This window comes from Scyliorhinus torazame, chromosome 22, assembly GCF_047496885.1.
Source record: "Scyliorhinus torazame isolate Kashiwa2021f chromosome 22, sScyTor2.1, whole genome shotgun sequence".
NCBI classification, from domain to species: Eukaryota; Metazoa; Chordata; class Chondrichthyes; order Carcharhiniformes; family Scyliorhinidae; genus Scyliorhinus; species Scyliorhinus torazame.
This window is the reverse complement of record NC_092728.1, coordinates 11,108,381-11,120,976: the sequence shown is the minus strand read 5'-3', so window position 1 is coordinate 11,120,976 and position 12,596 is coordinate 11,108,381. Positions and strand designations below refer to the sequence as shown.

The 12,596-nt window shown below is 56.1% G+C and overlaps 1 protein-coding gene across 1 annotated transcript in view; it reads right to left on the bottom strand.

Moving 5' to 3' along the window:
- The window catches only part of LOC140399426 (serine/threonine-protein kinase WNK3-like), a 178,118-nt gene that overhangs the window by 54,259 nt on the left and 111,263 nt on the right, over positions 1-12,596 (bottom strand). Inside the window, 1 exon segment of the mRNA XM_072489004.1 lies at positions 3,980-5,377. Within this exon segment, the coding sequence (XP_072345105.1) occupies positions 3,980-5,377 (1,398 nt within the window).

Here is a 12,596-nt window from a genome sequence, read left to right as displayed (position 1 = left end):
GCCCGAGGCGAGTAGAATTGCAGAATCTTTCTAGTGCAGGAGGCCATTTGGCCCATTAGGTCTGCACTGGATCGGTGAAGGAGCTCACTACCTTGTCCCACTCCCTTGCCTTATCCCCGTAACCTTGCACATTCTTTCCTTTCAGATAGCAAACCAATTCCCTTCTGAATACCTCGATCGAGCCTGCCTCAGGAAGTTCATCCTTGCCTCCACCATCCCCTCAGGAAATCCATCCCAGACTCCAACCACCCTCAGGGTCAAAACATTTTCCCTCAGATTCATTGGCCCATTATTTTGAATCTGTGCCCTCTCGATCTTGGTGCTTGCGTGAGTGGGAACAGTTTCTCACTATCTACCCGGTCCATACCCCTCAGGATCTTGAACACCTCTAGCAAGTCTCCTCTCAGCCACGTTCTCTCCAGGGGAAACAGTCCCAACCTCTCCAATCTACCCCCATAGCTACTGTTCTTTATCCCTGGAGTCATTCTTGTGAATCTCCTCTGTACTCTCTCCAATGCCTTCATATCCCTCCTCAGGTATGGTGCCCAGAACTGGACACAATGTCCAGATGAGGCCTAACTAGTGTCTTATTCAAGTTCAACATGACCTCCTCACTCTTGTACTCAATGCTACGATTAATACAGCCTAAGATATGAATATGTTTTATTAATTGCTCTCTCAACATGCCCTGCTGTCTTCACGTACACCGAGATCCACCTCTTCCTGCACCTCTTTTCGAGTTTCTCCCTTTGTACTCTCTCTCCACATTCATCCTGCCAAAATGAATCACCTCACACTTCTCTGCATTGAACTCCTGCCATTTCCCGGCCCAATCCACTGACATGTCTATGTTTTTTTGAAATCCAAGATCATTCTCATCACAGTGACATTTCCTTTGTATCATCTCTAAAGTTTGAAATCATGCCCTGAATAGCAGAATCTAGGTCGAGTTTTTTCGGAAGAGCAAAGGTCCCAACACGGACCCCTGGGGAACTCCACTACAAACCCTCCTCCAACCTGAAAAACAACCACTTATCACGACTGTTTTCTGTCACTCAGCCGATTTCTTCTCGAAATGCCTGCTTTCCTTTTTAGTCCATGAACTCGAATTGTGCTCACAGGTTGTGTGTGGCACTGTGTCAAGTGCCTTTTGAAAATTCATATTGACCACATCAACAGCACTGCCCTCATCAACCTTCTCGGTTACTGCCTCCAAAAAAAAAAATGTGTTTCGCGTAGTGATTCCATGCTGGCTTTCCTCAATTATCCTGCACTTGTCCAAGTGACTATTGATCTTGTCCCGAACTATAGTTGCTAGAAGTTTCCCTCCCACTGAAGTCAAACTGACGGGTTTGCAGTTGCCCGCCTGATCCTTGCAACCCCTTTTTGAACAAGGATGTGTCATTCACAATTCTCCAGTCCTCCGGCACTATCCGTGTGTCTAAGATTATCCCTCGTGCCACTGCAACTTCCACTTCCCTTAGATGCATTTACTAAGGGTTCCCTTAGTACCCTTAGGAACATAGGAGCAGGAGGAGGCCATTCAGCCCCTCGAGCCTGTCCCTGCCATTCAATGAGATCATGGCTGATCTCTGACCTAACTCCATATACCTGCTGTTGGCCCATATCCCTTAATTCGCAAAAATCTATCTCAGATTTAAAATTAACTGATGGGAACTTCAGCTGCTGTTTGTGGGAGAGAGTTCCACATCTCTACCACCCTTTGAGTGAAGAAGTTCTTCCCGACATCGCTCCTGAACGGTCTGGCCTTAACTTTTAGACTATGCTCCTGAGTTTTAGAATCTCCAATCAGTGGAAATAGTTTATCTTTATCGACCCTGTCTTTCCCGGTTAGCATCCTAAATACTTTGATCAGATCACCCCTTGACCTTCTAAACTCTAGCGAAACGCGCAGATTTTTCTGGCCTTGGGAATTCTAAACTCCGGGAACTTGTTGCAGACTGCCTTAAAAACTTTGCCATAGCAACAAAGGCGGAACGTTCCTTAAATTAGTTTTTTTTAAATAATTTTAATGTTCTATACTCTCCTTGTAACTCAAACCATGTAGTCCAGGTATCATTTTTGCAAACTTACGTTGCACTCTCTCCAAGGCCACAATATCTTTCCTAAGGTGTGGTGCCCAGAACTGCTCCCAGTGACTCAGAGTGCTGACTAACCAGGGTTTTGTAAAGCTGCAGCATAACCCCTGTGTCTTTATACTCCAATCCTCTGGATATAAAGGCTAGCATTCAATTAGCCTTTTTGATTATTTACTTCACCAATGCCTGGCATTTTAAGGATTTACGCACCTGAACCCCCAAGTCTCTGTGGACATCTACTGTGAGCCCGAGCGGCGGGGGCGGGCGGAGGGAGCCCGAGCGGCGGGGGCGGGCGGAGTGAGCCCGAGCGGCGGGGGCGGGCGGAGGGAGCCCGAGCGGCGGGGGCGGGCGGAGGGAGCCCGAGCGGCGGGGGCGGGCGGAGGCAGCCCGAGCGGCGGGGGCGGGCGGAGGCAGCCCGAGCGGCGGGGGGCGGGCGGAGGGAGCCCGAGCGGCGGGGGCGGGCGGAGGGAGCCCGAGCGGCGGGGGCGGGCGGAGGGAGCCCGAGCGGCGGGGGGCGGGCGGAGGGAGCCCGAGCGGCGGGGGCCCGAGCGGCGGGGGCGGGCGGAGGGAGCCCGAGCGGCGGGGGCGGGCGGAGGAGCCCGAGCGGCGGGGGCGGGCGGAGGGAGACCGAGCGGCGGGGGCGGGCGGAGGGAGACCGAGCGGCGGGGGCGGGCGGAGGGAGCCCGAGCGGCGGGGGCGGGCGGAGGGAGCCCGAGCGGCGGGGGCGGGCGGAGGGAGCCCGAGCGGCGGGGGCGGGCGGAGGGAGCCCGAGCGGCGGGGGCGGGCGGAGGGAGCCCGAGCGGCGGGGGCGGGCGGAGGGAGCCCGAGCGGCGGGGGCGGGCGGAGGGAGCCCGAGCGGCGGGGGCGGGCGGAGGGAGCCCGAGCGGCGGGGGCGGGCGGAGGGAGCCCGAGCGGCGGGGGCGGGCGGAGGGAGCCCGAGCGGCGGGGGCGGGCGGAGGGAGCCCGAGCGGCGGGGGCGGGCGGAGGGAGCCCGAGCGGCGGGGGCGGGCGGAGGGAGCCCGAGCGGCGGGGGCGGGCGGAGGGAGCCCGAGCGGCGGGGGGCGGGCGGAGGGAGCCCGAGCGGCGGGGGCGGGCGGAAGGAGCCCGAGCGGCGGGGGCGGGCGGAGGGAGCCCGAGCGGCGGGGGCGGGAGCCCGAGCGGCGGGGGCGGGCGGAGGGAGCCCGAGCGGCGGGGGCGGGCGGAGGGAGCCCGAGCGGCGGGGGCGGGCGGAGGGAGCCCGAGCGGCGGGGGCGGGCGGAGGGAGCCCGAGCGGCGGGGGCGGGCGGAGGGAGCCCGAGCGGCGGGGGCGGGCGGAGGGAGCCCGAGCGGCGGGGGCGGGCGGAGGGAGCCCGAGCGGCGGGGGCGGGCGGAGGGAGCCCGAGCGGCGGGGGCGGGCGGAGGGAGCCCGAGCGGCGGGGGCGGGCGGAGGGAGCCCGAGCGGCGGGGGCGGGCGGAGGGAGCCCGAGCGGCGGGGGCGGGCGGAGGGAGCCCGAGCGGCGGGGGCGGGCGGAGGGAGCCCGAGCGGCGGGGGCGGGCGGAGGGAGCCCGAGCGGCGGGGGCGGGCGGAGGGAGCCCGAGCGGCGGGGGCGGGCGGAGGGAGCCCGAGCGGCGGGGGCGGGCGGAGGGAGCCCGAGCGGCGGGGGCGGGCGGAGGGAGCCCGAGCGGCGGGGGCGGGCGGAGGGAGCCCGAGCGGCGGGGGCGGGCGGAGGGAGCCCGAGCGGCGGGGCAGGGTCGTCGGAGCCCGAGCGGCGGGGCAGGGTCGTCGGAGCCCGAGCGGCGGGGCAGGGTCGTCGGAGCCAGAGCGGCGGGGCTGTCGGTGCCAGAGCGAGTCGGGCTGAACGGGCACCGAAAAGAGCCCCCCCACCTGCAGCACCTCGTACCTGCAACTCTACATCCACGTGCGTCGGCCGAGCGGTGGCAGGCATCTCCTGCGGCGGTTGGTTCTGGGGCTCCTGGGGAAAGGTGGCCTGCTGCACAGGAGCGATATGTTTTGTCGGCACCGGCTGCACCTGAAGAGCTGGCGAATGCTGTACCGCAGCCGGCACCTGATGCTGCGCAGTCTGGGAGCCCGCCGGGTACAGGTGCTGCTGGTGCACCGGGACGTGCAACTGCCCGAGTTGCTGAGGAGCAGAAGCATTGAGCAAAGCCAGTTGCCCGGCGGTATGAAACAACAGAGACTGCTGCTGCAGCTGGAGGTTTGCCGGCTGCACGGCTGGTGGTTGCTGTTGCTGGATGTGGGCCTGAGGGGCCAGTTGGTACTGCTCAGCGGGAGAATGGCTCTGGGCCTGCACGAGTGCTTGGTATTGCCGAGGGGCAGCGATGACGGGCTGGTACTGGGCCTGCGGCAGCTGCTGGTAGGGCTGAGCCTGGCTCAGGGCTTGTGGCTGCTGATACGGGGCATGCGGCTGGGACAGCAGCTGGGCCTGGGCTTGTGGAGACTGCTGATACAGAGGCTGGGCCTGGCCCAACTGCTGGGCTTGAGCTTGATACTGCTGGGCCTGAGCTTGGGCCTGCTGCTGGTACTGCTGGAGCAGGCCTGGACTCTGAAACTGCTGGGCCAGCGGAGGTTGCTGATAGGCGTGAAGCTGACCTTGGGCCGGAGGAGGTTGGAAGTACTGTTCGGCCTGTTGATACTGCTGGGCCGGGGCCTGGATTGGCGCCGCATGCTGATAGAGCTCCGCCGAGGCCTGGGCACTCTGCTGATATTGTGGAGCAGGCTGCTGCTGCTGCATCTGTGCCGGGGTGCGAGGCATCGGTTGCTGCAGCTCCTGCAGGGGTGCCGGTTGATGCTGGAACGTCAGCTGGTGCGGCGGGTGTCGGGTCTCGGTGAGCTGCAGCCCTGGCTGAAGCTGCGTGGGGCCGTGCGTCGGCTGCTGCCCCGGTTTCTGGGCGTACATCGGGTGATGGAGGGGTGCGTTGAAGAGCAGCTGTTGCTCCGAGTGCTGAGGGACGGCCCGGATCTGCGGCGGCGGCTGCTGCACCATGTCGTGCAGAGACTGTGGCTGCACCGATGGCATCTGATGGGGGATTTGGATCGCAGAGTTACTCACTGGCAGTGAGCTGGTGTCCATTGCTGAGCTCGCAGCTGGCGGTGGCATGGCCGACATCCGAGCCTGCGGCGATACGGCCGGCAGGGACTGCAGTGGCAGGGTCATAGCAGAGCCGCAGGGGGAAACCCCGATTGCGGTGGGGTTGCACTGGGAGACGACAGGCAGGGTCTGAGAGGAAGGCGTGTCGCTGCCCTGATGATGGAGGCCGGTTGGCTGTCCGCTCGAAGTCTGGGGGGTGGTGAGAGAAAAGAAGGCAGTTTGAAATTAATCTGAACGCATTTAGCACTAATGAGTCTACCTGCATCACCACGTGTCCACTATGAAACTATCAATTGTCGTAAAAAACCCATCTAGTTCACTAATCTCCGGGGAGGAGGGGGGGGGGGGGGGGGGGGGGGGAGGTGAGAAATCTGCCATCCTTACGTGGTCTGGCCTACATGTGACTCCAGTCCCCGCACCGCAACGTGGCCGACCCTCAAGAACGCCTCTGAGCAAGTCGATCAGTTCAAGGGGCCATCAGAAAGAGGCGGTCAATGTTTGAAGTTAGGCTGAACACACAGGCTTTTCGGCCCAACCCATATTCAAAGGGCTGAATGGTGCCGCCCATACTCTGCGTGAGGTTTCATAGAACCTCTACAATGCAGGAGGTCGTCATTCGGCACGTTGGGAGTCTGCACTGACCCTCCGGAAGAGCCCCTGCCCTATCCCGGTAACCCCACGTAACGTTTGGGCAATTTAGCGCGGCCAATCCATCCAACCTGCACATCTTTGGACTGTGGGAGGAAACGGAGCATCCAGAGGAAACCCACGCAAGCCACAGTGTCCCCCCCCTGCACCCCTCCATTCCAATTTGGTCACACAGCGCCTACAACACACGGACCATAACGGTTCAAGGTGGCGGCTCATTTAAGGGCAGTTAAGGATGGGCAATAAATGAAAGAATGAAATTGAGAGAAAAAAAACTTCTATCGTTGTGGCCCTCGTGCCCTCAGCGTGTCCCCTTCAAACGCATCCTCATTCCACAAGGATCGATCACTGAATAGGAGCTAGTTCCACACTCTCAACACGCTTGTAGAGCACCTTTTAATGCTCAGGTGCACTTTGCGTGCAGAAGGAGTGAAAACTTCAAGCATTGTGGATTGGAGGCAGCCCAGACAGTGTTTGCCAGCAGGCTGTTTCACTGTTGGTGCAAGTCATAGGGTGCGGTTGTTCGGGCGGTTATGGTAACAGACTAATGCTCCAGAGTGTGTTCAAATCAAACAATGGATATCGGGGGAAACTTAAATTCAGTCAATTAAATAAAATCTAGAATGACAAGTCCAGAATGAAAAGCTAGTCTCGGTAACCACAGAATGGTTGCAGCACAGAAGGCCATTCAGCCTGTTTTACACATGCTGGTTCTCAGTCAGGCTCTCATCCAAGTCCCATATACCACTGCCTTTTGCTGGCAGTTTTTACTCCTTCATATCCCGTTCGCTTTTAGTGGTCTCAATTGAACTTGCTTCCATTACTCTCAGGCAGTGCTTTTCCAGACCCTCGCCACAGGCCACACGTACAGCTTTTTCTTTTTTTTAATATAAATATTTTATTGAAAATTTTTGGTCAACCAACACAGTACATTGTGCATCCTTTACACAATATTATAACAACACAAATAACAATGACCTATTTTATAAACAAAAAATAATAAATAATAAATAACAAAAATGAAAACTAACCCTAATTGGCAACTGCCTTATCACAAGTAACACTCTCCAAAAATATAATTTAACAGTCCAATATATAATTATCTGTCGCAACGACCTATACATATTATACAGTATATATTAACAACCCTGAGAGTCCTTCTGGTTCCTCCCCCACCCCCCCCCCCCCCCCCCTCCCCTCCCCTCCCTCCCCGATCCTGGGCTGCTGCTGCTGCCTTCTTTTTCCCATTCCATCTATCTTTCCGCAAGATATTCGACGAACGGTTGCCACCGCCTGGTGAACCCTTGAGCCGACCCCCTTAGAACGAACTTAATCCGCTCTAGCTTTATAAACCCTGCCATGTCATTTATCCAGGTCTCCATCCCCGGGGGCTTGGCTTCTTTCCACATTAACAATATCCTGCGCCGGGCTACTAGGGACGCAAAGGCCAAAACATCGGCCTCTCTCGCCTCCTGCACTCCCGGCTCTTGTGCAACCCCAAATATAGCCAACCCCCAGCTTGGTTCGACCCGGACCCCCACTACTTTTGAAAGCACCTTTGTCACCCCCATCCAAAACCCCTGTAGTGCCGGGCATGACCAAAACATATGGGTATGATTCGCTGGGCTTCTCGAGCACCTCACACACCTATCCTCCACCCCAAAAAATTTACTGAGCCGTGCTCCCGTCATATGCGCCCTGTGTAATACCTTAAACTGAATCAGGCTTAGCCTGGCACACGAGGACGACGAGTTTACCCTGCTTAGGGCATCTGCCCACAGCCCCTCCTCGATCTCCTCCCCCAGCTCTTCTTCCCATTTCCCTTTTAGTTCATCTACCCCTTCGTCCCTCATTTCCCTATATATATCTGACACCTTACCATCCCCCACCCATGTCTTTGAGATCACTCTGTCCTGCACCTCTTGTGTCGGGAGCTGCGGGAATTCCCTCACCTGTTGCCTCGCAAAAGCCCTCAGTTGCATATACCCGAATGCATTCCCTTGGGGCAACCCATATTTCTCGGTCAGCGCTCCCAGACTCGCGAACTAACCATTCACAAACAGATCTTTCAGTTGCATTATTCCTGCTCTTTGCCACATTCCATATCCCCCATCCATTCCCCCCGGGGCAAACCTATGGTTGTTCTTATCGGGGACCCCCCAAGGCTCCAGTCTTTCCCCTATGCCGTCTCCACTGTCCCCAAATCTTCAGTGTAGCCACCACCACCGGGCTTGTGGTGTAGTTCCTCGGTGAGAACGGCAATGGGGCTGTCACCATAGCCTGTAGGCTAGTCCCCCTACAGGACGCCCTCTCTAATCTCTTCCACGCCGCTCCCTCCTCTCCCATCCACTTACTCACCATTGAAATATTAGCGGCCCAATAATACTCACTTAGGCTCGGTAGTGCCAGCCCCCCCCCCTATCCCTGCTACGCTGTAAGAATCCCTTCCTCACTCTCGGGGTCTTCCCGGCCCACACAAAACCCATGATGCTCTTTTCAATCCTTTTAAAAAAAGCCTTCGTGATCACCACCGGGAGGCACTGAAACACAAAGAGGAATCTCGGGAGGACCACCATCTTAACCGCCTGCACCCTCCCTGCCAGTGACAGGGATACCATATCCCATCTCTTAAAATCCTCCTCCATTTGTTCCACCAACCGCGTTAAATTTAACCTATGCAATGTGCCCCAATTCTTGGCTATCTGGATCCCCAGGTAACGAAAGTCCCCTGTTACCTTCCTCAACGGTAGGTCCTTTATTTCTCTACTCTGCTCCCCTGGATGCACTACAAACAACTCACTTTTCCCCATGTTCAATTTATACCCTGAAAAATCCCCAAACTCCCCAAGTATCCGCATTATTTCTGGCATCCCCTCCGCCGGGTCTGCCACGTATCGTAGCAAATCGTCCGCATACAAAGATACCCGGTGTTCTTCTCCTCCTCTAAGTACTCCCCTCCACTTCTTGGAACCCCTCAACGCTATCGCCAGGGGCTCAATCGCCAGTGCAAACAATAATGGGGACAGAGGGCATCCCTGCCTTGTCCCTCTATGGAGCCGAAAATATGCAGATCCCCGTCCATTCGTGACCACGCTCGCCATCGGGGCCCTATACAACAGCTGCACCCATCTAACATACCCCTCTTCAAAATCAAATCTCAACACCTCCCACAAATAATCCCACTCCACTATCAAATGCTTTCTCGGCTTCCATCGCCACTACTATCTCCGTTTCCCCTCTGGTGGGGCCATCATCATTACCCCCAACAGTATATTCGTGTTCAGCTGTCTCCCCTTCACAAACCAGTTTGGTCCTCGTGGACCACCCCCGGGACACATTCCTCTATTCTCATTGCCATTACCTTGGCCAGGATCTTGGCATCTACATTTAGGAGGGAAATAGGTCTATAGGACCTGCATTGTAGTGGGTCCTTTTCCTTCTTTAAGAGAAGCGATATCGTTGCTTCAGACATAGTCGGGGGCAGTTGTCCCTTTCCTTTGCCTCATTAAAGGTCCTCGTCAATACCGGGGCGAGCAAGTCCACATATTTTCTATAGAATTCGACTGGGAATCCATCCGGTCCCGGGGCCTTTGTCGCCTGCATGTTCCTAATTCCTTTCACCACTTCTTCTACCTCGATCTGTGCTCCCAGTCCCACCCTTTCCTGCTCTTCCACCTTGGGAAATTCCAGCCGATCAAGAAGCCCATCATTCTCTCCCTCCCATCCGGGGGTTGAGCTTCATATAATTTTTTATAAAATGTCTTGAACACTCCATTCACTCTCTCCGCTCCCCGCTCCATCTCTCCTTCCTCATCCCTCACTCCCCTATTTCCCTCGCTGCTCCCCTTTTCCTCAATTGGTGTGCCAGCAACCTGCTCGCCTTTTCCCCATATTCGTACTGTACACCCTGTGCCTTCCTCCGTTGTGCCTCTGCAGTGCCCGTAGTCAGCAAGTCAAATTCTACATGTAGCCTTTGCCTTTCCCTGTAGTCCCTCCTCCGGTGCTTCCGCATATTGTCTGTCCACCCTCAAAAGTTCTTGCAGCAACCGCTCCCGTTCCTTACTCTCCTGCTTCCCTTTATGTGCCCTTATTGATATCAGCTCCCCTCTAACCACCGCCTTCAACGCCTCCCAGACCACTCCCACCTGGACCTCCCCATTATCATTGAGTTCCAAGTACTTTTCAATGCACCCCCTCACCCTTAGACACACACCCTCATCTGCCATTAGTCCCATGTCCATTCTCCAGGGTGGGCGCCCTCCTGTTTCCTCCCCTATCTCCAAGTCTACCCAGTGTGGAGCGTGATCCGAAATGGCTATAGCCGTATACTCCGTTCCCCTCACCTTCGGGATCAACGCCCTTCCCAGCACAAAAAAGTCTATTCGCGACTAGACTTTATGGACATAGGAGAAAAACGAGAACTCCTTACTCCTAGGTCTGCTAAATCTCCACGGGTCTACACCTCCCATCTGCTCCATAAAATCTTTAAGTACCTTGGCTGCTGCTGGCCTCCTTCCAGTCCTGGACTTCGACCTATCCAGCCCTGGTTCCAACACCGTATTAAAATCTCCCCCCATTATCAGCTTTCCCATCTCTAGGTCCGGAATGCGTCCTAGCATCCGCCTCATAAAATTGGCATCATCCCAGTTCGGGGCATATACGTTTACCAAAACCACCGTCTCCCCCTGTAGTTTGCCACTCACCATCACGTATCTGCCCCCATTATCCGCCACTATAGTCTTTGCCTCGAACATTAACAGCTTCCCCACACCTCCTTTTAAAAAAAAATTTGCAACAGTCGGAAGGAATAAAAGTGAATTTGTGTCTCGAATTTGGTGGCAATGGTTCGATTTCTCGATGCAGTTCGTTTTGTCGCAAAGATATCGTGTTGGGTCATTCCTACTTTTAAAAAAATAAAAAAGTATGATTCGAAATTAAAACATTCCCCCCCCCCCACCCCAGATTTGCAAATTGGGTTTTCGGATGTTTTCAGTTTGATTTTGTTCCCGCCGCTGTTTCATGCCGTTTAAATTTTAAAATCTTTAAAAAGAGGGGACCGCTGATTGACCGCTCCCTTGGCAACACGTTGCCACATTCGGAGTGCCAGCCAATGGCTGCAGCCAAAATAATTAGTTACATTGGTGGCGGGAGTGTGATCTCCGCGCTGATTGGCAGTTGGAATCACCCTCTTCCATCCGGAAGTCCCAGTCTGCAACTTGCATCTCGCCGCCCCGCCCCCCCCCATTTAAATGTTCTATTTTTTTGAACCCCCCACCCCCCTGTTTTTTCCCTTTAGAAACAAATTGCAGTCGGGTGGGTGGGGGTGGGGACACCAGGTTGTACCTGAAATGCAAAAACAAAAGGGACCAACGGTTGACGATGTGTTTGCTTCCCCAACACCTGACTGAAGTCGAAAAGACAACTGACATCCATCAGTATTTTTTTTGCAGGTCGCTTTCTCATTCTTTACAGCAACGCAAGGATGTGCACCCTCTGGGTTCCGCCCTCCCAGCTCCTTGGATGCCTCTGGAGCCCAGTGTGTCCCAGTGCGTTGCAAGAATCTCGTTGTGTGCCTTGTTTGGGGGGGGGGGGGGGGGTTCATATCGATTTCAATCGGACTCTGCTCTGCCTGGGGGGGTCCCAAGGGGAAAGTGACTTTCCGATTAGTTTCCAGATTTTGATGTTTCCCAATGAATTTCTTTATGGAGCAGTTTGTATAACTCGTCAGAACTGTGGAGATGTTCTCAATGCTGCAACTGTAAACCTACAACAGTGTAGTCTACGTGCAAACTTTAAAAAAAGGTGTAGAAGATTGTAGTTTAGTCGGGCAGTATGGTCGGCACGGGCTTGGAGGGCCGAAGGGCCTGTTCCTGTGCTGTACATTTCTTTGTTCTTTGTTGTTCTATTACCCGCTTCCCCACTAATATAGCCACCCCCTGTTTTTCGCATCTAGCCCCGAATGGAACACCTGCCCCACCCATCCTTTGCGTAGCCTAACCTGGTCTATCAGTTTCAGGTGCGTTTCCTGTAACATAACCACATCTGCCTTAAGTTTCTTAAGGTGTGCGAGTACCCGTGCCCTCTTTATCGGCCCGTTCAGCCTCTCACATTCCACGTGATCAGCCGGGTTGGGGGGCTTCCTACCCCCCCCCCTTGTCGATTAGCCATCACCTTTTTCCAGCTCCTCACCCGGTTCCCACGCAGCTGTATCTCCCCCAGGCGGTGCCCCCCCGCCCATCCCCTCCCATACCAGCTCCCCCCTCTCCCCAGCAGCAGCAACCCAGTAATTCCCCCCTCCCACCCCCCCCCCCCGCTAGATCCCCCGCTAGCGTAATTACTCCCCCCATGTTGCTCCCAGAAGTCAGCAAACTCTGGCTGACCTCGGCTTCCCCCCGTGACCTCGGCTCGCACCGTGCGACGCCCCCTCCTTCCTGCTTCTCTATTCCCGCCATGATTATCATAGCGCGGGAACCAAGCCCGCGCTTCTCCCTTGGCCCCGCCCCCAATGGCCAATGCCCCATCTCCTCCACCTCCCCTCCTCCCCCATCACCACCTGTGGAAGAGAGAAAAGTTACCACATCGCAGGATTAGTACATAAAACTCCTCTTTCCCCCCTTTTTAACCCCCCTCTTTGCCCCCCACATTCGCCCCACCACTTTGTTCAAACGTTCTTTTTAATAACCCGCTCATTCCAGTTTTTCTTCCACAATAAAAGTCCACGCTTCATCCGCCGTCTCAAAGTAGTGGTGCCTCCCTCGAT